Below are 23,291 nucleotides of genomic sequence, written 5' to 3' on the forward strand. Positions count from 1 at the left end.
TCTTTGAAGAAGACAGTCAATGCCAAGGCCATGCGTCGTTAGGCTGCGAATAGGCTCCCTAGTGCATGGGGCAGATGACGAAAAAAAAAGCTGGCGAGCGGAGGCGGAGGGAGCAGAAAAAATGGAAAGTCACAGATCTCTTCCTTCCCTCCCCCTACCACAGACCGCGCGCGCACTCAGCCCGCTCCACTCCCCGAAATTTTTCTTTCCATACTATAGCCAATTAGTGGCTGTTCGCAGGCTAATGTGCTTTGAACGTTTGCTACAATCCTCGACAAAGCTGTTTAGACACTTTAGACAATATTTGTTAGCTCTTACTAATTTTAGCATTAAAAGTATTAGCCGTCTTTTGCCTCCCACCCAGACACTCTTTGCGTTCGTCACGTAATCTCTCCTCTTTCAAACCTCCTCCCACTTATCAACTAAACATTTAATATATCACCAATAATATCGTACACGGTACGAGGTAGATAACTTTTAGTTAAGTGTTTCTCTAGTTGTAACCTAGAAAAATTCCAAGAGTTGATGTGATCACAAACGTAACAATAACGTGTGACTTCACCATACAATATATACATTAATAACAAAACTTGAACAAACTGTAAGAGGCAAGTCGTAATAATGAACATTGTTTTTAAACTAAAACTTCATATCGATGTGGTTCTAAAACAGTTCGACTACCAAAACGACTTGGTAATTTTGCGTGCGTTTTCGAAATGACTCATAACAAACAAAAGCACCTAGCGAGAGTCAAGTTCAAGTTCAGCAAAAAAAAAAATGCTGGGTACCCTGTTTGGCTGCATATGTTATTCCGCTCTGTCTCCTGTGCATGTTAGAGGGGATTCCCCTGATCACGCGATCTTTATCACTTAATGGGAATATTGTAGTTCCTTGCGATATGGATAATCCCCTAAAACAGTCGTGTGTAACTTCCGATGAAACGTCCCTGTTAGTGAGAAGTGAATGTTATTTCCTTTCGTTTATAGACAAGTACAGAAATATGAAGCTCATTATACTCACACACAACATCCGTCCTTTTGGCGCCGGAATATCGCTACAAGGTTAAAGATTTGTATTGGCAGCTTGCTAAAATTAACCTATATTATCTCTTTTCACCTCCGTTAAGCCTTACCCACACGTGTAAGGCGAGCGCTACCGCAAACGGAAGCAATATTTACACACACGCTTACACGTGTGAATATTGCTAGCGCAAGGAACATAAAGCACGCAGGCGCATTTGTTGTCTTTTTTCCAGGAGGGCGTAAGAGATGGATCTGCTTGTATTAGTCCCTGATTTACCTACAAACACATTTGTGACACCAAACTCAAATGCAAGCGCAAACATGAGCGCAAGCAAATGGCAACATATCCAATTCTTGCGCGCGCTTTCGCTTGTGTTTGCGCTTACAATGAAGTGTCACGTAAATTCCTAGGCTGTTGTCAGGTCTTGTTCTTGCAAAAGTTAAAAATCGGCCGGTTCTCTTATTGATGTCATAAATTCGAATCTTCTTTCCGCGTCCAGTTTATAGTCAAACTTGAAAGATGAAGGCTGGGGATGGAGAAACGTGAAGATCTCACAGACACGCAATCGAGGGCTTTGTCTGTTTGTTCTTCCATCATAATCGCGTCGATTTGACTCATTATCGTGCTGGCGTGGCGAACTATTGGCTTGCTCTTAATTTTCCGTTTTAATCTGCAAAATATACAAAAGAAAAAAGAGAAATTAACAATTATACAACGTTATTCTGAATCGTGACCACAAGTCTTATGGGCGAGTAAAACTTACAATAGGGGAAACGCTCGGGTTCCACTTGTACGCGTGCGCGAGTACGGGCGAGTGAGTGAGCCAGGGAACGTGACGCACACGTTTGACCCCAGAAACGTTAAACCAATATTTTTTCGCGAGCTTCTTCTTCTTGCTGTAGACTATTTTGACAGTCATTATCAATACAAATGAAAACAGCCTTTAGCTTGCCAAATCGCTATCTATGGGACACAAACTAAGACCAGAAGAAGGATTATTAGAGAAAGTGATTTAAAATCATTTCCAGCAGTGAAACAACCTTGCCTACCTGTAGGCTAACACTACCCCTGCCAGAAGAAAAAGTGCCACGGCTCCCACCACAGAACCAATGATAACTTCTTGTTTGTGTGCTGGCGTCGCAGAAACTTCTTTTGTCTTTGGCATGGAGCTCTCGGCTGTTGAAATAAAAAAGAAATGCAATTCAAGTAACCTTTAGTAGATTACTAGATCGCTGTGATGTCACCGGTTCCATCCAGTATCCGATATTTTTGGTTATTTTATACTATACTTGATTACACGGTTGTTGCCGTTGATTCGTTGCCATGGTTTTTTTAAGATGCAGGATAAATCAGTAATGATTCGCCTTTTACAAGTTTTGTGGAAGGACGCTGGTCTAATAGCTAGCGCGCAGCGCCTTAAATTGCGAGGTAGAGAGTTGGGGTAGGTCCACTTGCCTTATGTTGTGTTTTATAACTACGTTTCTCAGTCAAATCAAGTACAATAATACGCGCGAACTGGAATTGTTCGTTTGCCGAGGGTTTTAGCTGCAAGAATGTTCAAGCGCCAGGATTAACAAGTTTGAAGCTTATTTCGAACAAAGTAATCAAGAGCCCTCTCCTTGAATACGAAGGAAAATGAAGGAAAACGAGCATGCCACCTTCAGTGGGGGTAATAAGCGCCGTCCCCCCCCCCCCTCCCCCTCCCCTTCATCAACTCATAACGGGTGCAAGTTGTCAGAAACCTGACTACAATCGCGCGTCTACAAAGTACCTGTGCAGTCGTATCCATCACCAAAGAATCCAGTCTGGCACCGACAGACCAAAGATCCGTTCAATTTTGTACACAACGCGTTCGTGTGGCATTGCACGTCTGCCAGACAGCTGTTAACAGGTCTACAGTCGTGCCCATCTCCATGGAAACCCTTGACACAATCACATTTATACGATCCTAGGGTGTTCAGACACGTAGCATTTTCGCCGCATGGGTAAACGTCTAGAGCGCATTCATTGATATCAAGACATTCTCGGCCATCTTCTGTGTACCCTGGTAGACAAATACAGCTGTGTGATCCGTACGAGTTGACGCAAGAAGCGTCGCTATGGCAATTATCTACTCCGAGTTCACACTCGTTGATGTCCACGCAATCACTTCCATTTCCTGTAAAACCTGATTTACAGGTACAGACAAAGGAACCAAACGTGTTTGAGCAAACTGCTTGGGAATGGCAAATCCCAACTTCTTGCTGACATTCATCGATTTCTGTACAATTTGATTCATTTCCGGAAAAGCCTAAATTCGCGTCTATCAAGCACTCATCAATATCTTCACAGATTGAGCCATTTCCGGTAAAACCTGTTTTGCAAGTGCAATTAAAAGATCCTGGAAAATTTAAGCAGCTCGCGTTCGAGTGACAGCTGTCCATCTGCAAAGAGCATTCGTCGATGTCTGTGCAGTTGTGTCCGTTACCATAGTAACCATGTTTACAACTGCAGTTATAAGAGCCAGCCGTATTATGGCAAAAGGCATGCGTAGGACAGTTGTGGGAGTTCTCAACGCATTCATCGACATCCTGACACAAACTGCCATTTCCAACAAAACCCGCTGAACAGTTGCATCTATATGACCCAAGCGTGTTGATGCAATTCGCTGAAGTGTCACATTGGTGAGAGCTCAAGGCACATTCGTCTATATCAGTGCAGTCACGCCCGTTGCCGCTGAAGCCTGCCTTGCAGGCGCAAGTAAATGAGCCTGATGTGCTGACGCAAGTAGCATTTGAGTGGCAAGGGTTGCTGCTGCATTCATCTGCATCTAAAATGGATGTAGCAATGGATTATTAAAAAGGACGGTTTACCATAGTAATGCAATCTTCCACTGCCTACAGGCCCCTTTAGTACAACCTCACTCCTTTTCCTCAAGGTTTGAATTTCGCGTAAACTTGAAAAAACTGACCCTGAAATTTTGAATAACAGACTGTCGCAAGACGCAGAAATGGCATAGCAATGGTATGGCAAACAGGTATAATTGATGTATTTTCTTTTTATTCTTCTTTTTAAGATACATTCTCGCGCAAAACCTAACGACACTCAAAGCTAACAAAAACCACGCGGACATAAAATGTCTCTGGGTAGTCTTATTAGAAGCCAAGTTTATAATCAAGAAAAAAATAACTAAACGCTTAATAGAATCCTCAATGTACTTGTTTCAAATATAGGCTATGTTACAAATGCTTGGCAAGTAAATGAGGTCACACAAAGACCTTGGAAAGAGGACTGTTCGTCAAACATACCATTCTCGTACCTAGAGCCCGCTTTCCTTTTGGTCAGCGCCAAGAATCCCCGATTCTTGGCGCTGAATTTGAAGGTGCTGGCCAAAAGGATCGCGGCCTCTGAGAATGAGAATGCAGACATACCTGCCCTGATGTTTAAGAACACGCTACACGTGAGTAATGTATTCCAAACAACAAGAAGAAACCATCGAGGACAGTGCATAACTTCAACAGAGCAAGACTAAGTGGTTGATAAGTTACAGTGCCGTCGGGCCATGCTCGGAATATCCTGCAGAGATAAACGGGAATAAATTTGAGACTAAGGGACTTTTCATACAAATATGTAACGGTTAAAAACCAAAACATGCTTGCAATCACTTTTAATGAAAATATTTAAGGGATCTTTCTGGCAATTTGCCCCTACGTAATGGTCGGTGGCATGTGATATCTTACATTAAGTGGCTCTATAATGTGATCGAATCACACCGCTGCCCTTCTAGTCTCCTTAGCACCCATATTTGGGTCGCCACGGTAGAAGCGTCGCGTGACGACTAAGCTTTATTTGCATGGCCATAAACAACGGCTGCGAAGGAGACTACCGACCAGAGACTGGGGGAAGGGCAAGAGACGACTGACTTTTCGGGCCATCTTCTTCCAGTGATTTTGCATCATCAGCGCTTTACGACAGTGAAGAAGAGGATCCTGTTCACCTTTTACCAAGACTTGTAGTCCCACTTTTTCTCAGAGTTAGTCGATTGAGTGAGCACACGAAGACACGTGACGGTAGATATCCTGGTGGTGGATACTACCCTACAAGAAGCGATTCTCTGTCTTACAGCGTAATTATGTGCAAGCCGAATGTCAGTTCCTGAGGGGTGCTTGAGGTGTTTGGAGAAAAATTGAAATCAAAGATGCTACTTTTTTGTCATTTCCTGCCCCCCCCCCCCCCCGCAGCTTCTTCCCCTCCCCCCTTCTATTGTATTCCTTCATCACACATACTACATAAAAGAAAGCAAAAGAGAAAGCGAGAGAGGCGAGCGCGAAGCAGGAGCGAAAGAAGCTAGCCGAAAGAGAGTCTACAACATGTAGGGTTATCCACTCGATTAACCCTACCCCCTGTCAGTAAATTAAACGATCAAACCCCGTCAAACTGACGCACTCGCTCAGAGTTTATAAGCGGCTTAGTAGACTTAGTAGTATGTTGTATAACAGAAATACGTGAGTATATTTACGCTTATTTTATTTCAGGAGGACGGTGTAATCGTGTGTGCGGGAGAGTTGAATGTTTGCTTTGGTCGCTCTGTTTTCCGTTGTATTGAGTTTTCGGAAGCCCCTGCATCGTTCACAAACCTACATTGTGATTACAAAACTGTCATTGATGTGTAGACTTCAAAGAAACTGTTACATTTACGCCTTACGCTTTCGTTGTCTCTGAAAATTCGTCGAGTATCTTCCCTACCACATTAAATTAAAGTAACTGTAACTAAAATATCACATAAACGCTTCATATTATCAGACACTGCATGACCTTTGTGAGGCAACCTAATACAAGCGATCGTAAAACGACGCCAACATGACCGAGCAGATCTAAACAATCGCCCCAAAATACACCAAATGTTATTCTAACAAATGTAACCTTGGTGCAATCGACAAGCTTAAGACTCCCAGCACGGTGAAGATATAACAACTAACCTAACAATGGATCAGTAGATATCCACCTCGTTTGAGCGTCCATGCCAGAAAGCGTTCAATATGCTGTAGAAGCCTTTGGTTGTCAAGTACAGGAAACGCGTTTTAACGAAGGACGTGATGTTAATTTTAGATTCATTTGATCCTAAATTTGAAAGTTGATACTGACAAGGTAAACGTTTGAACTGACTCAGTTAATAGTTAATGAAGTTTCGTAATACAGTCGAAGCTCTCTTCACGGACACTCTCGTAAGCGGACAGTTCTACTTACGGCCGCCTTGTTCGAAATCCCGTTTTACGCTCCCATACAAACTCTGTATTTTTAAATTCTCGTAAGCGGACATTCCCGTAAGCGGCCGCGGACACTCTCTGAGATAACGACTTAGACTTTTTCCTTGTTTTTAAGTTCCCGTAAGCGGACATCGCAAGAAAGTCCTTTTAACAACCTTTGTAACTTGTTTTTATTAATCAAAGTTCACATCGCCGTTCGTCACAATGATTTTACAGTAATTACAGTACCATATTTCAGTGTTTGTTTTGTCGTTATCCACGTCCGTCCGGTTATTGTTAGCTGGGCAAGCTCCCGTAAGCGGCCATCTATCCCTTACACCTCGCGTACGAGAACCACTCTCGTAAGCGGCCAGCTCCAGTTACGGACACTTTTTTCGCGTCCCGAGGGTGTCCGCTTACGAGAGCTTCGACTGTAGTTCATCTTTCGATGTTTTAAAATCGAAGCGAAAATTTAGGCAATAAATTACTGTTACAGGAAAGCCTAAAGATGAACAGTGTATCAAACGGGAATGGATGGGCAGAAATGAAGAAGATTGAATATTAATTTAAAGTGATACAATATCGACCGTCAGCAGGGAGAGGTCAAAGAGGACAAAGAGGGGCACAATCGAAAAATCGTATGCTTGCGTGACAGAAGACCCAGAACGAGGCAGCCACGAAGCAAGATCACGCGAGAGGCGCGAAGCGAGATCACGCGAGAGGCAGGTTAGAGAGGTTTCAAATGACTGTCAAAAGCCCCGGGGGGGGTACTCCAAAAAGTTTTATACGGGGAGGCTCCGCCCCAAGTTCTAACCCCTTACCCTTTTATATACCATTTTTGACAGAAATTGTACCCCTTTCGTATACCTTTAACTGAAAAAAGGTACCCCTTTCATATACCTAAGAGACATGGCGTGGACTTAAAATAGCACGTTTTCTTGTCATTTTTATGTAACACTTAATAAATTAAAATAATACAGCCATAAATTGCGTCTGTTCGAAATATTTTAATTTAATGCCCTTTTAAATACCCAAATGACAGATTTCCATACCCTTTCATATACTTAAACTCGTGAAATACCTACCCTTTTATATACCTGAAGCCTGAAAAAGGTACCCCTTTCGGGCGGAGCCTCCCCGTATAGGCCGTTATATGGAGTACCCCCCCCCCCCCGGGTCAAAAGCAATCAAACATCCTTCAAACTTGGCGAATAAAAACTTTTGCCTAGTATCTTAACTTTACAATTCAATTCAATTTGTCCAGAATTGAATTTTTGTAGAAGATTTTTGCCGTCGAATTCCCATACAAACACTGTAATTTCTACCAGCTTTGCCAACTCGTCAAGATGGCGTCGAAAACCGTGATACTGGCAGTGGGGCCTATTGCTTTGCTTTTAATCGTTTGGTGTACTTTCCTTCAAATTCCCATTGATTCATAACGTTGGTTATGTTTGTCGTGTTTTGCCAATGTAATTTGCTTTATTTGTAACCTAAAGTCCTAAATGCAGCTAAATGCATCTAAAGGGATTGTTCTGCACACTCCTACAAACAATAAAAGAAATAGTAAAATGAGATCCTGTGTCAGTAACAGTGGTCAGTAATCACCTTAGCACCTTCCCACGCCGAATTGTAGAATATCTGACCCACAGTGCGGGAATCTAGAGGGCTAGCCTGTAGGATGGTCTGGGGTTATGCTCCCCCAATAAAAATTTTGAAATCTCTAGGCTCGGAAATGCTATTTTCAGCATTGCCCAAGATATAGTCGTCGAAAAATTGATCTCATCAGGTGTAAAATGACAGGTTTTTAGTGCTTAATAGGACCAAGAGAGGATGTAGCCTGCGTGGCCGCGCCGGGCTAGAGAGGATGGGACCTGTCCTTTCCTTCTGCATGAATTGTTTTCTTTGCCATCCCCTTTGCATGAATTTTTTCTTGGTATTTTCCCTTGCATGATTTTATAAGTCTCCCCCCCCCCCCCCCCCTCCCTTTTCTCCACCCCGATAACTTTTCTAATCGTCCCACTCCGTCCGTAATGCAGGGGCAGATTTTTTGAAAACTGGGGACGAAAATGACGTTCCTGTGACGTAAACGGTACGCCACATGATGTTGGGGTCTCTATTTATATTTTCGCTGGGTCAGCTCAAAATTACAAGTGAAAATGTAGCATGCAAATCTGCCTTCGAAGAAATTCTGCTTTGCGTTTGTGCAGTTTGGTGTTCCAGGTAACCTGCATTTGTTGTTGTCGCCCCGTAGTTTGTGGTGCACATTCGCTTGTGGTGCTTCGCGGCAAATCAGGCTTCGAAGTTCGCTCAACTCACAAAGTTCTAGAACTAAACACGGACTGAATGAAGCTCGATTAATTGCGGTAAATTGAGATCTCGATTTCTCTGGTAGTTAATTAAGTGAGTTATGCTTGATAATGGCCGTTTTACTATACAAACATTATTAAAATGGGACAGTGTTGAGGGCCAAATTGTCCAAGGTGATCTCGACAAAGTATAAACTGCGAGCTACAGTAAGAGCTAGTAAGGGACGTCGACTTAGCTTCAGGTGTAGCTTGCGTAAGTGAAGCTTTTTTTTATCCGTAAGCTTAAATAAAGAGTCATTTGATTTCCACTTTAGGCACTCACTTTAACCAGCCGACATAGCAGACTGATATGCAGCTAACATTTGTGTTTGGATACAACTTGTTGATCTTTGCCGGGTGTTTGGTGAGTAAATTAAACTTTAGTTGTTTTTTTCGAAAATCATTCGTTATTGCAGGTTATTGACAAATACGTTTTAGTATCCACAGGTATTCTTTTATAGTTTGCAGTTTATTTTGTAATCCTAAACTTAATTATTTTTCTTTTCAATGTCTACCCCAGGCAATTAAAACTCAAATATTTTGTTCGAATAAGTGAGAGTCTTGAGAGTTTTGAGATTGCTTGTTCACTGAGTGCTTGAATGAATATTGTTCTGATGCAAGGACATGAATTTTTAGTAATCCTTTTAATTAATATACATTTTTTTAATTATTAAATGGACAGAGCCGGTATTTTGAATTCTGATTAAATTTTTAGCCAATAGGTGGTTTTCACTGTCACGCCACTGTCACGCTGCGAAAAAATAAATCCAAAACTATTGAGTCAAAAAAATCAAGAATATTACAGGTTGTAGAAAACTACAATATAAACTACCCTTCCAAGTCTCAGGTCTGTACCTTATTCCGAACTCGAGCTATCCGTCAAAATGTTTCACGCAAATTTAGAGAGCACAGTATGGAATCGCCATGCTGGAGTCCAACTGCTTGGGCTCCAACATGGCGGCCGGAAATCAACAAAAACATCTGGCATTCACTTCTGCTACAAAAAGCGGTCAGATCACCATCATAAACAAGTAAACATTCAAATAAACACTTCTCGCAAAATCTCAACTGTTCAGATTGTTGAAAATCACAAGAAAAAGCATTTTTTTAAGAATACGTGACAGCCTTTTGGCGGCCATCTTTGATCTCATGTGGCGTGAAACTCCGAAATTCAAAATGCTCTATCTTAAAGACGGCGAATGCTATGGAGCTAAAAACCTTCAAAAATATATGTATTAAGGACGTCTAATAGCCAGCGAAGGATAAAAACTCAGGGGCCTTACGATTCTGGAATTTAAAATTTTGATGACGTCACGTGAAAACCAAGAATATTCATGACATTATTATAGCAACAAGTCCCTCAAAAATATGCAATCTTGTAGAAATTTAGTCAGGTTTTACATGTCTCACCTACAGTTGCACTTGATTAATATTGTTTGCAAAAATAGGACGAATTACATCATGAAGTCTGGGGCTCATAGAAAAGATGTTTTATAGTCTTAAATTTTCTATTCACCACTGGCCTCTCACATTGCAAAATAAATCAGTCACAAGGTTCAGTGGAAGATGTAGGACAACATAAGAATGGTACATCAAAATTGGGAGAAAAGCAACACACAAAATAACACTGTCACAATGTACTTTTAAACTTACAAGGATTCTTTTTTCCTAATGTATAATCCTAGTGCTACATTATTAATGAACGATAGACAGGGCTTTTGTGAACCTTTTAAGCAGCTGTTTCAGTTATCACCCGTAGCATTTCGCTTTGTATATACATAACACCATTTTACTACAACTTCAACCGTGACATTGAGTGAAAACAGCTGTAACAGGTTAGGCAGAAGTTTTTACGGCCCTTAATGACATGTACATGTACACAGCATAGCCACACAGCCCGGCACATATAACTTTAACTAATGTATGTACATAATATTTTGTCTGTTTTCTGCAAGGTGTTACAAATACAATGCCAAACATTCTGCAAGAGTGACCAGTACACGGTTGTTACATCAAATGGCCACTTTGTAAGATGTTTAAATTGTGACACTTGCCATCCTGGTCGCGGATTGTATCCTCGATGTGGTAGCCATATTCTACAGCAATCCAACATTGAATGTAAAGATTGCTCCTCAGAAAAATTCTCTTCCGAATATGACTCAGCTCCTTGCCACAACTGTCAAAAGTGCGCAAAGCATGAAATAATAGCTGCTCCATGCACAAACATGTCTGACAGAATTTGCAATGGAACTTGTGAGAAGGGGTATTTTTATTCCAAGAAAGACTCTACTCACAGCTGTCAGAAATGTGCCTATTGTTGCTTTGATGGAAAGGATGAAGAAATTTCTGAGTGCACAAACCAAGGCTTGAATGTTTCCAAACAACATTGCCGTCCTAGACCAGACAAGGATTGTAGTCCTGTTCCATCATCGACCTCACCCACTGGTCTTGCAAGTGGAACTAAAGCTTCAAAAAGTGGCAGTCCATCAAAAGCAACCATCATCGCTGGTGTGATTAGCAGTGTGGTTTTTGTCGCTCTGGTAGTGCTATTTGTACACCTGTATCGCAGAAAGAAACATAAGGGAGTGCCACATGTACAGCCGCCTGGATCAGCTGAAGAAGGAAATGGAAGAACAAATTGTAAGCGATCATGTTTTTTATGTATGGTTAACTTTGTGTTTATGCCTAAGAAATTGTTGTATTGAAGGAAAAAAGAGATCATTCAGAAGAATTGCAATTGGTCCGATTTCATTTTAACAAGTTTTACCCCAGCCCATCCCCTCTATCAGAAAAAATAAAAAAAAGTAGTGGTGATAATGGCAATGATGTTAATCATGAAAACGTTTTTATGATTAACATCATTGCCATTATCACCACTACTTTTTTTTCGGTTGGAAATATTTAATGTTTTATATGGGGATCCCCATATAAAACATTAAATATTTCCAACCGATTTTGCACCAAGTCTTTGTCGCCTTTTTCCTTGAGTATCTGATCCTGGGATTGCAGGCACATACTACACATATAATTCACATGATTAATGGAAGACAATACTAGATGAAAAGTGAAAAGATCCTACCAAATTGAGTTACATGTATGCTGCGTATTGTTCCAAAAAATATCTATACCTCTCCCATGGAAGATTTATTTTATGTTTACATCACCCTTACCCTTCTGGAAATTCCAGTTAAGCCCCCTGCTTTCATTAAAAAGTTTTGGATTTTGAAATCCCTGCACCCTTTCAGAATTTCCAATCAGTGTGCAAAGAAGTGCATGTCCAATAACATGGGGCTACTGAGTGGATTTTGCGGCCAGGCTAGTGGATTTTATCCTTCACTTGCCCAACGGGCAAGTGAAAGTTTTGGGGGAAGTTTTTTGAAGAAATTAATCACACTTACAGGTATAAGGATTTTTTGGGCTAGTTAATAAAATGACTTTCTGGCTAGTACATCCTGGCTACAGCTTGCCCGAAGGTCAAGTTAGAAATTAAATTGAATTTCCTTGCACCCTGCCAATATCCTAGCTTCCACGGAGTTTAACAGTGTGGATATTTACTCTAACTGCACATTTCATGTACATGTAATTCACAGTCTGAGATGACACATCATTAATTTAACAAATAACCATTTTTAATTTGTATTTGTTTTAGCTGTACCATCTGGCTATGCTATTGAAGGTCCACAGGCAGAATCCACAGACACCAAAGTAAAATTTACATTGCCAGATGAGGAGATAGATCCCAAAGATAATCTTGGGCTTGACAAATCAGCTTTCGGTAAGAGGGATTTTATTTAAATAACTGAACATTAGCTATTGTTTGAAACTTACAGGAGGTAGGCCATTAGGATCCAGTAAAAATGTTTGAGGGTTAGAGATATCTACATGTACATGAAGGCGTGGTCACTAGTTTGTACAATGTTGAAAAAGTCTTGAATTTTGCCAGAGTCCTTTTGAAAATTTCGTTGAATCTAGCCAGTCCCTTTAATTAGAAAATGTGCACTATCTTCTTAATATATATAAGTATTAATTGAGTAGTTTCTGTCATTTTAGAGCAAAAGTGCAATGAAGCTGCTGCTACTCCTACAAACTCAGCAGATAACCAAGTTGTGAAATTACCTAAGAGAGGCAGCAAGTCTTCTTTGAATCGACAAATCAGCCAAGACTCACAAAACAGTGGCAAGTATCTGCCCTTAATAGTTATATTACCCTCAAAGTGCCACATGACTTGTGTTTTAATTTTGTTTTATTTTCTGGAATTGTGGGTATCTGGGTGGCCTTATGGACTGATCAGGACTGATAATACTATACTAAGCTTTGGTGACTGTTGTGCACAGCTTTTGACATTTCTGAGCAACACGTTCATGCCAATTAACTAAAAGTTGTGATGAGCTGGTTGTTATGGACCAGTGTTTAGCATGTGATCCAAGGGAAGTTGTCAGTATAATACTTCTGGTCGCTTCATGCTATGGAAACCTGAGCATTAAGTGCTGACCTGTTACTCTGGAACATAACGGATGGTGGAGCAATATGGAAATAATTAACCTGGTTCAAATGAATTCTGTTATTATTGTAATATTTATAATTATGAATGTACATGACAGCTCATTTATCTAACCATTGAAAATCATTAATTGTATTCATCAGGAGATGGAGAAGTTGGATTCAGGAAGCGCAGTAACTCAGCAATAAGTTTTGAGAAGCTGAAACGGAAATTGTCTGAAAGAGATGATTCTCTTTTAGAAGAGGTATAAATTTTACTTACATGATATGTAACTTTGTCAACTTTACTTCAACCCACTAGATGTATATTCATGTAATTTAGTAAACAGTTACGGTAATTACATGATGTTTGTATGTTTTTTAACCTTAAATATTAGAACATTGTACAAATTTAAGCTATGTTGAGACAATATTTCTACCTTTATTAGACAGATGACTGGCAGCATATTTTTACTCTTACATACAAAGATTGTCAATCTTTGCATAATGTTACACTCTTTTTACATCGATGCAAAAGCGTGCCTGCTATTATATTTCAACATGTCAAAGTCTAATCACAGTAATTTTGCCTCTTGTAGGATACAGACGAGATACATGGTAAGTATTTATAATAATTACTATTATAATTATAACATGCTTGGTATGGTAGTTGTACTATGCTGTGTGTGCCTTAGACATTACGCCATGGTCTCCAAGGTTACTCTCCTTTGAATTATTTTTTAGCATTGGTGACACATTGATATGTATCAAAATAAGTTGCTTATTAATTAGACTGACAAAATCTTTATTTTTCTCCCAAAACTAAGCGAAGTAGGCACAAAATTACTATGAAAATCATAACTTGGCCAAAAGGCAAATAGATACTGGATTTATGCCCAGGGAGGTACTTGGGATTTCAAGTGACGGGAATGATTGAAGTATTTTTTGAGGTTTGAAATTTTCGATTCCGGGATTTTTTGGGGTGGGAAAATTTGGCAAGTATTTTTTTATTTAGGTAGCAGGGATGTTTTCGGGTATAAAAACCAATCTAAAGATTCACGGTAGTGCCTTGGCTGCATAGTTCTGTGAATAAAGTACAAACAAACTTGTTTTGCTGTTGATTTTTGAGGGGTCAATTATTGATCTAAGGATTTTTTTTTTTTTTTTAAGCCATGGGTTTTTTTGGGTCTTGATTTTTGCCCCCATTCGATCATCCCTGTCACTTGAAATACCGAGTACCCCCCCCCCCCTCTGGGGATTTATGGGGCTGTGTAAAGGGTTTTGGGAGGCTGTAGTTACTTGTAATTATATTTTGGGATTTGTGGGGTTTTAAATTTTACCCAGTATTCTTTAGTCACTAAGATTCTGGCAGGAACTATGCTTTGCAGTTTAACTTAGAATTTATTAATACTGTATATGATTACTCCATTGACTAGATTTATAAACTTAAAAATGCATTAATTATAGGATATTTTTGTTAATAATAGTTATCAGAAAATCTTTGATATTATTAAACATTTTCTGATATGAACAAAAGCATGTGTTTTTTGGCTTCTTGTGGGGGTGGGGGGGGGGGAGTTATAGGCTTGGGTCATGGATTTTCTGAGTTGTTATAGATTTAATTACATATTTTTTAAATCCAAGTATCCCCTTCCACTTCACCCATGCCGTCTATCTGGTGTCACTAAGTTTTGAGAGCTTGCCTGCGCTGTAGACAGTATACAGTGTACAATGTAATAAAGGTTTTACCTTGGAGATGTTTTGCTTTTTGATAACGAAAGCTACAAAATTATTGTTGTCTGCAGAACCAATAAAGATTGACAGGCAGCCTAAATCTCGAAAACAAAAAGAAGGTTCAAAAGTGGAATTCAAGTTCAGAGCCCAAGGAACCAGCACGCTATTGTATCAGTGGTACAAAGATGGTGTTGAATTGCTGGGACAAAATAATGCGAGTCTTATTCTTGAATGTATTGAGCTGCGTGATTTTGGCCATTACACATGTCGAGTGAGCTACCAAGATGGTTATGGCATTATTATAGAATCATCGTCTGCTGTGCTGGATGTCATCCCTCAGTGTCGGAATGGAATGAGTAAGTAATTTCGTACCATTAAAATTATAGAATCAAATACAGAATCAAACACAGAATCAAATGATTTGATTCTGTGTTTAAATTTCAAGGCCCTATACCAAAAAAAAAAAAAACAGTTAAAAGCCCTCCTGCCTGCCAGGTCATAGCCTTATCTGTCTGCTAACACAATATTCAAGTTATAATACCACCCTCGATCACCACCAGGTAAAATTAGGATACGAGTCAGTTATCAAAATATTTCATGTTATGGTATGTTATTTCTCTGCAAGGATGGATAACACTATACATGCATGTACGTACAAGGATAAATAATATGCATTCATGCATGTACAAGTTTGGAAAAAATAATTACAAAATTGAGGCCCATTATGGCTGAAAAATAAAACCTTGTGTTGTTGGACAATAAAATGCCTGGTTAATCTGATATGGCATCTTGACCAGTACAAACATAGTGTGGCCTGGTACACAGTGTACTCTGCTTAGTGAAACACCTTGAGTACCTGCAGGTGCTGTAATTTTTATGAAGAAAAAGTTGACAGTTAGACCAGACTGACTTCTTGTCCTGTCAGCATTGCCTTGGACAGACAAATGATTATTTGGAGGCTCAGAAATCCCATCTCAGAGCTACAATATCACTGAGTAGTATGTTAGTACTACTATGTGCCGTTTCGTAATATATAATTAAGAACTGACTTCTTGTTTACAGGACCCAAACTTCTCCAGGAAGTAGACCTTAACACTCGCGATAAAATTGCATGTCTACTTGAGAACAAACGATATAGCCTCGGGGGCTGCAGACAAGTAGCTGATAAATATGGCATGAAAGAAGACAAAATTGGAGCTCTAGACAATTCCCGGGAACCTGGAAAAGATGTTATGGAGTTCCTGATGGGATCCAAACCCGATCTGACAGTTTATAGTTTCTGCAAGGTAATGAAGGAAGATAAAATTGAGCGTTTTGATATCGCTAAACTCTTGGAGGATCATCTTTTGATTCGAGACGGAGCAACTTATTACCTTTAAGCTTCAGGAATGTGAAGATGCAAGATAATGCTCCTTCTAGTTACACATGTAGATTGTTGCAAGTCGCGCGCCCCCTTGCATGGTCGCCCCCAAGTTACGTCGCCCCACAACCACAAAGTATTCGCTAGTGTAGTCACTCTTTGCTCACGCTTAAAGAACGAGAAGTATACATGATTTTTATTCTGTAGTGTAGTTTTTTATTTATTACTATAGATTATTACATTTTTCATTTATTTCTCTTTACAATGTTTATTTGGTTGGGGGGCGATTAAACTTGGGGCGATAAAGCGAGGGAACTAGGTTCCTATGGCCATTTTAGATGGTGCCCATTGTATGGAGATTAGGTTAAGAGTAAGTGTTATATATGGCGCTCCGTCAGGGATGTAAGTCTTTCTGTTTTCGAGGGGTGCAGTTTACTGGAAGGTAGACAAAAGTAGAGATTTGATTGCTGTAAACTGAGTTTGCTGTAATTAGTTAAAAAGGACCGTAAATCCTACAAAATTGAATTTTTCCTTTGTTGATTAATTAGTCATTTCTCTTTGGTGTGTTACGTTTCGTCCTCGTCTAGTTGTTTCTTACAGATTTTCATCTCAGTATCTGAAATTTTACTCTCGCAGCTAAACGTGAAACTATGTCTTGTTTGAAAGAAACGTACACTGGTATGCTTATAAAGTTGTCCTTTAGTATAGCTTTTGGCTAATTTTAAAATTGACCTTTTCCGCCACCAAGCAGTTATTAAGCTTATTACTTGTCGAATGATAAGAAGCCTGCGTATATACGTAACTGGCAGGATTTCTGGAGTGCTTTTTTCGTAACGAGATTGGCGAAGCCGCGAGTAGAATAGGGATATATTCAAGTTGATTTCTATTCGTGTTGCACTTGTAATAAAAAAAAATGTAGTTAGTAAAAGACTTGTAAAACAAGAAATACAGTATCAATCGAGAACCATTTTACTTAGTTAACAAAATGATAATGACAAGTTTAGGAAAATTGTTTCTTTAATAATCACTGCAATTATTATTTAGTAGTACTACTGAGTTTTAGCACTGCCAAAAGAAAAAAAATATATATATCTAAATTTTGACCATTTTTATGTTTTCTACCTTAGAAGTGAATTTTATATAACAGAAAAATGACTACAAGTGTTGTGAGATAGCTCCTTTAATTCCCATCACATGTACACTTGATTGTGTACTCAATTATTTTATGAAAAGTTCGTTGCTGATCATTGTGGCGTTATGCAGTCGGGGGAACAAGTGCCAGTTGATGACGACATCACCTCTCCGAGAAGTGACTGAGCCCACGGTTTTCGTCCCAGAAGTTGCTAAGCAACATTCGGAATACTCGTGAGCGCTCGCGCTAGTTTTGGATTGGATGAAATAATTCGGAATTCTTCGAGTGCTTCAACGAAGACTTGCCAGGGCTAGCACTTATTCCCCCAACTGTATGGGTTAGCATCACTGAATGCATTATGCAAAACAACGTTTTGTAGCTGGTCTGCGATAAACTAAGACAATGTGAATAGGACGCGACACGTGTTAATAGGTGTTTTCAGTTTAATGTAGCTTTAGTACCATGAAATATAGCGAGGTATTTTTGTATTCAAGAGCTTGTAGCTGGCCTACGGCACAATAGACTGTGAATAACTTTTAACAGTTTGCGTATGTTTTGTACTTTATTCTCGAATATGTTTTGTATTTTCGTACCATGTCTCTTTATATCTGCTATTTTGTCTGAATATCATATATTTTTATACAAGAAGACAAGGTGAAAGAAAATCGTCTTTCCTGCGTAATTTATTGCCAAGCAAGCTTTTATAGACCAATTTAGATTAGTAGTTTACCAAATGATTTTTAACTGCGTATAAATAAATGTATTGCGGTTTTCAGAGATATCAGCGAACTCTGAAATTCAAAATCCAACTAACGATTGCGTTTTTCGCTGCCGTCAATCATAATTATGGCGACAGCCAACGACCTGATTAAAAGTGAACTCCTGTTTCCCGAGAGGTCCGCTAAGATGATTGAGGGCAGCAAAAAGCGTAAGCCGTTTATTGAGGATTGAATTTCAGAGTTCGCATATCACTGAAAACCGCAATAAACCACGCATGTATTTTTTTTACTTGAAAAATAAAATGGAGTAGTATAGGGCATCAAAATGGGTGCTAGTGGTTTTACCAGAAGTTAGACATCTTTTTAACTAAAAGATTTCCAGACAAACTTTTAATGAGTTTGTTGTTCGCGAACATTTGGTCATCTCATGATGAGATGACCTATACCCCCCCCCCTCCCCCCGCACTTTCTTATACTCGAGTAAAACGTGTCGACACCAGCGATATCGATGGGGAAGGGGTGGGGGTTGTGATGGAACCGGTGTTTGGGAACTATAGCGTCCAATTTTTTTTCAACGTTTTGTGTGACCCCTTATTTTCGTGGTGACCCCTTATTTTATATTAATGTAACAAATATGTAAGTGATAAGCCGACGCAATTAACTTTTGGTTGTACGCAAAAGCTGTATAGACTATTTTTCGTAATGTAATGTGGTAAAACTTAATTTAGACACGAAAAATCATCAGTTAAGTAAAAAACTAAAACTAATTTCAATTGCTTTACATGATTGCCGTGTGGGAATCCGATATATCAGCTAGTGCCTTCTTAATAATTTTTACAGCATTTTTTGGGCATTTGGGCAAGTTATTCCATAACATAGCCCCGCTGTAAGAAAGGCTTCGTTTCAAATAATTGGTACTTTGTTTGGGTAGAGTCAGCTTTCCCTCAGAGTCTCTCAAGTTATAAACAGAGTGACGCTGAGAGAAAAGACTGAAGATAATCTGGGGCAATTCCATTCATGGTTTTAAACATCAACAAGGCTTTCTGTTTCTTTCGTCGAAGAAATAGCCTCTCCCAGTCAAGGGTGGACACGAGGTGGTTTGAGCTCGTATCAAAGGGTGATTTTGTAATAACTCTGGACTCTGGCTACACGATTCTGTAATTTTTGGAGCTCATCACTCAAGTAACCACTCAAACAGTCCCAGACAGGGCTGCGGTAATCAATATGTGGCATAATTAAAGCGTTATAAATTTGGATTGCAGTTCCTTTCGATATAAAGGGTCGCACTCGTTTAAGGGCGACTATAGCCGAACTGAGAGACTTTCTTGCAAATTTCCCCGGGGGGGGGGTACTCCCTATAACGGCCTATACGGGGAGGCTCCGCCCGAAAGGGGTACCTTTTTCAGGCTTCAGGTATATAAAAGGGTAGGTATTTCACGAGTTTAAGTATATGAAAGGGTATGGAAATCTGTCATTTGGCTATTTATAAGGGCCTTTAATTAAAATATTTAGAACAGACGCAATTTATGGCTGTATTATTTTAATTTATTAAGCGTTACATAAAAATGACGAGAAAACGTGCTATTTTAAGTCCACGCCATGACTCTTAGGTATATGAAAGGGGTACCTTTTTTTCAGTTAAAGGTATACGAAAGGGGTACAATTTCTGTCAAAAATGGTATATAAAAGGGTAAGGGGTTAGAACTTGGGGCGGAGCCTCCCCGTATAAAACTTTTTGGAGTAAATAATAAATAAATAAATCAACTTTGTTTTACGAGGGTTGCACGTAACAGTCTTCGACTGACAAATCTGTGGCCCTCGGATTCCCGATCGAATTGGAATTTAGAAGTGTTGGTTTTTGTGGAGGGAGGAAAACCGGAGAACCCGGAGAAAAACCCTCGGAGCAAGGACGAGAACCAACAACAAACTCAACCCACATATGGTACCTGGCCGGAATCGAACCCGGACCACATTGGTGGGAGGCGAGCGCTCTCACCACTGCGCCATCCCTGCTCCCCTAAGTACTCCCCGAGTACCCCCCCCGGGCAAATTTCTTCAACGTGTTTACACCAAGAGAGATGAGCATCAATGGTAAGACCCAAAGATTTTGTATGATCAACTCTCTCGACAATTTGGTCATCAATTTTGATTTCTACGTTGTCACATTGAACAGATAGTCTTGATGATGCGATGCCGTTAATTTGCGATGATTTTGCCGGTTAAAATTACATAAACAGTAGTTGTACTATTATCATTTATAATAAGTGTTACTTTTGTGTAATGTGGCGAATTCTAAGGAAATCTGGGAAGAAACATATTTTTGTTTTGAAAGAAACAATGCCAAGTCAGATTAAAGCTTAAATATTTGTCAAAAATGAATAGTTTCGTCCAATTTTCTTTTTGGAATCTGCTTTTCAACGGTCGCGTGGATCTCGCGTTCTCCCGCCCTCCCGCGCTTTCCCGCGCTGCTTTTCGCTTTTCAAACAAAGGGCGCTTTCCATTCGACCAAAAATTCGGGAAATTTCGGAACAAGTGCGAATGCTTCAGAAATTTCATTGGAAAGTTTCCAGAAAATCCGGAAAGTGATGACTTTCCGAAATGCGAACCATTCAACCGAAAATCCCGGAAATTCCAGGATCATAATCAAATGGAACTGAAAGTTCCCGGAAATTGTTTTTGAAAATTTGGGTCTACCTTGCGAGGTTGTCCTCTTTTCCGGAAATTTTGGAAAAAACTACCATTTTATACTCAATCCAAGTTCCTTCGACAGAAAATTTCGCGATTTGTGCAGCTGAAAGCAGCTATATGTGTTAAGAAAGCATTCTTGAAACTCCAAGTAAAAAAAATTAGGTTAACTCGTTGTTTTCGATTTCGTTGTTGTTTTGCAGGCGGCAGCAAAGAAATGTACAAATATTTATAACGCGCGTGCAGTTAATTACTTCTTGGGCTATTGCAGTGACAATCATTTTGTTAAAAGAAAATAATTTCAGTCAAACCAAATATTAGCAGATAATTATAAATAACCCTAACCCTAACACTAAAACCTAATTACCCTTTCAGTAACTAAAATTTGAGATAACAATGGAGTTTAGAGTGCAAACAGTATTTCTTTAAAATACAAATCACTAAGTTGTACATAATGGTGGAGTTTAAAAAAAAAGGAAACAATAGAATTAGCATAAAATTGTAAAATTTAGCATTACTGACATTTCACTCTACCATTTAACTGTTTTAAGCCCCCCTCTTAAAATAGCCTTGACCTCCTGTATGAAATAGCCTTGACCCCCCTTCTTTTTCCCTCCCCCCTCTGCATAAATAATGGCCGGTCTCTTAGTTAGAAATAATTTAAAACCAAGATTCATGACCTCGTTTGAAGCCCGTGAAACTGTAAGATTATGCAATGGACTTCTTTACTTGCTGTGAAGGGTAAATGTCCAAAAGTATCTAAAGTAGGTGATTTGACCAAATGATACTCCAAGTATTACATTGTAGTTCTTTTTGTAACACCCACTGAGTAATATGGGAAAGACTTAAGATGTAAAGATGGCATAAATTAAAAAGTTATGAATATTGGTTTGTTGTTCATGTCTTACCCCTTCCCCCCAAACTGCATACAGTCATTGCAGCTAAAATAACCTGGTTGCATGTCATAGATAACAATTTGCTTACACTTAATTGGTTCGCTTTTGTGTTATTTATTTATTTATTTATTTAAAAGATTCCCCATAAAAATAAATATTTACAATTAAAAATAATAAAATATATAATAACTACTAGTGGAAGGATTAAAGCAGGGGGAACTTAATTCCCATGTAAAAGCTGTTATCCAAGATAAAACTAAAATTTATAAATAGTGTTGTCCTGCAGGTTATTGTACCAAGACACATAGTACTGTGACTCTTTTTCAGAATCACATGAACAACTTGTGGCACAAAAATATCTTGAAATATAACACACTGAACTTTGCATGAAGCTGTGAAGAGGAGTGGGCTAAAATGAACTACCCCCACTAACTTGTACAAAACATAATGGTCAGCAGTCAGAATGAGATAAAAAAATCAAATTTTATTCTTATCAGTAAGTGAACACTGGTCTATGTCTTTTTGTTACTAATTAAAACACTTCATGAACTTGTTGGGCATTGAATTTATTTTCCATTAATGAAAACTTTCAAAGCTGTTTGATATTTGGTTTCCTGTCTTGTGTACATCATGATAATTACCCCAGTTCATCTTTCATAATTGTAAGGGCCTAATTCTTAGATAACCAGTTTTTTCAGTTTTCTCAGTTCAACCTGCAACCTAGTACTCTCAATAATTTTTACAGAGAAGTTCCTTAATTAAATAGCTCCCAGGTACTTTTAATTTCATTAAAAACCTTGGCAGGCTAGCGCTGTAACCTGCAACCTCTTTGACAGATCATGAGATATATAGAGGTTTGTCACTTGCTAACACATTTGGTCAGAAAATAAGGCCTGCCGTATCATTTTGTTAAAATTCAGTGATTGATTGAAAATAATGGGTTCCTGTACGAACTGAAGAGTGCATGGCATTCATTTAGTGTGAATGTAGGAGATTTATGACAACGAAGAGCATTAATATAAAAAAATTCAGGCCTATGTTGATCATTATCATAGTGATTTCATAAGATTGTAGGAATGCCTATTTTTTAAATTTTATGTTCTCGGGGCCTATATCGATTTTTCTTGAGCTATTAAGCTTCACTAATCACACAAAAACAAATGTAGTCCAAGATCATTTGTAAACAAAATTTATTTTAATGCTCGCCAATTATCAATACAATGTGCTTTGTCAACAACACAGGCAACCACTATGGTCTGAAAGACCTGAGATTGGAGCAGGGACCTCCCTTGCTTTGAAGCGACGATCGCCTCTGGATGTGCAAACAACACACGCAACTCACCGTTATTTCTGTGAACAAGTAGATCGAATTCAACGTAAACTTCTTCATCACTCGAAATCGAATCACTCGAGCTGCGGTCATCTTGTCCTGCTAACTCGACCTTTCCACTTCACAGGACAGCAAAAGGAAGTCCCTTTTCAATGAGCTATTTGGCATGATTTGGAGTTAGTCTCTCTTCGCAATATTCACCTCGACTCCTCACAACTGAAACCATTCGTACTATAGCAACCAATTCAAATCAGGACTTAAATCAAAACTGGTCGGTAACACTCAGAGAATATCCCGACCTAAATATACTGCTTCTAGAGCACGAACTTTCTACTAACACAAAAATATTGCTTCTCTCCACTG

At 39.2% G+C, this 23,291-nt stretch overlaps 2 protein-coding genes across 2 annotated transcripts; one reads left to right on the plus strand and one right to left on the minus strand.

The window, feature by feature from the left end:
• Positions 1–283: 283 nt before the first annotated feature.
• Positions 284–6,190, minus strand: LOC144654714 (uncharacterized). The gene is made up of 5 exons (XM_078514939.1): positions 5,982–6,190; positions 4,434–4,578; positions 2,795–3,832; positions 2,073–2,199; positions 284–1,693 (listed from the first exon to the last, which is right to left on the minus strand). Exons 2-5 carry the CDS (start codon positions 4,510–4,512, stop codon positions 1,492–1,494), a joined length of 1,446 nt encoding a protein of 481 aa, XP_078371065.1. The 5' UTR covers positions 4,513–4,578; positions 5,982–6,190; the 3' UTR covers positions 284–1,491.
• A 2,179-nt stretch (positions 6,191–8,369) lies between these two features.
• Positions 8,370–16,185, plus strand: LOC144654158 (uncharacterized). The gene is made up of 9 exons (XM_078514251.1): positions 8,370–8,468; positions 8,869–8,957; positions 10,549–11,233; positions 12,243–12,368; positions 12,644–12,769; positions 13,238–13,338; positions 13,672–13,690; positions 14,878–15,162; positions 15,869–16,185. The coding sequence occupies exons 2-9, from the start codon at positions 8,904–8,906 to the stop codon at positions 16,183–16,185; spliced, it is 1,713 nt and encodes a 570-aa protein (XP_078370377.1). The 5' UTR covers positions 8,370–8,468; positions 8,869–8,903.
• Positions 16,186–23,291: the final 7,106 nt, after the last annotated feature.

The sequence above is a fragment of the Oculina patagonica genome, chromosome 5 (assembly GCF_052425735.1).
Source record: "Oculina patagonica isolate OP01 chromosome 5, crgOcupat, whole genome shotgun sequence".
Taxonomy (NCBI): domain Eukaryota; kingdom Metazoa; phylum Cnidaria; class Anthozoa; order Scleractinia; family Oculinidae; genus Oculina; species Oculina patagonica.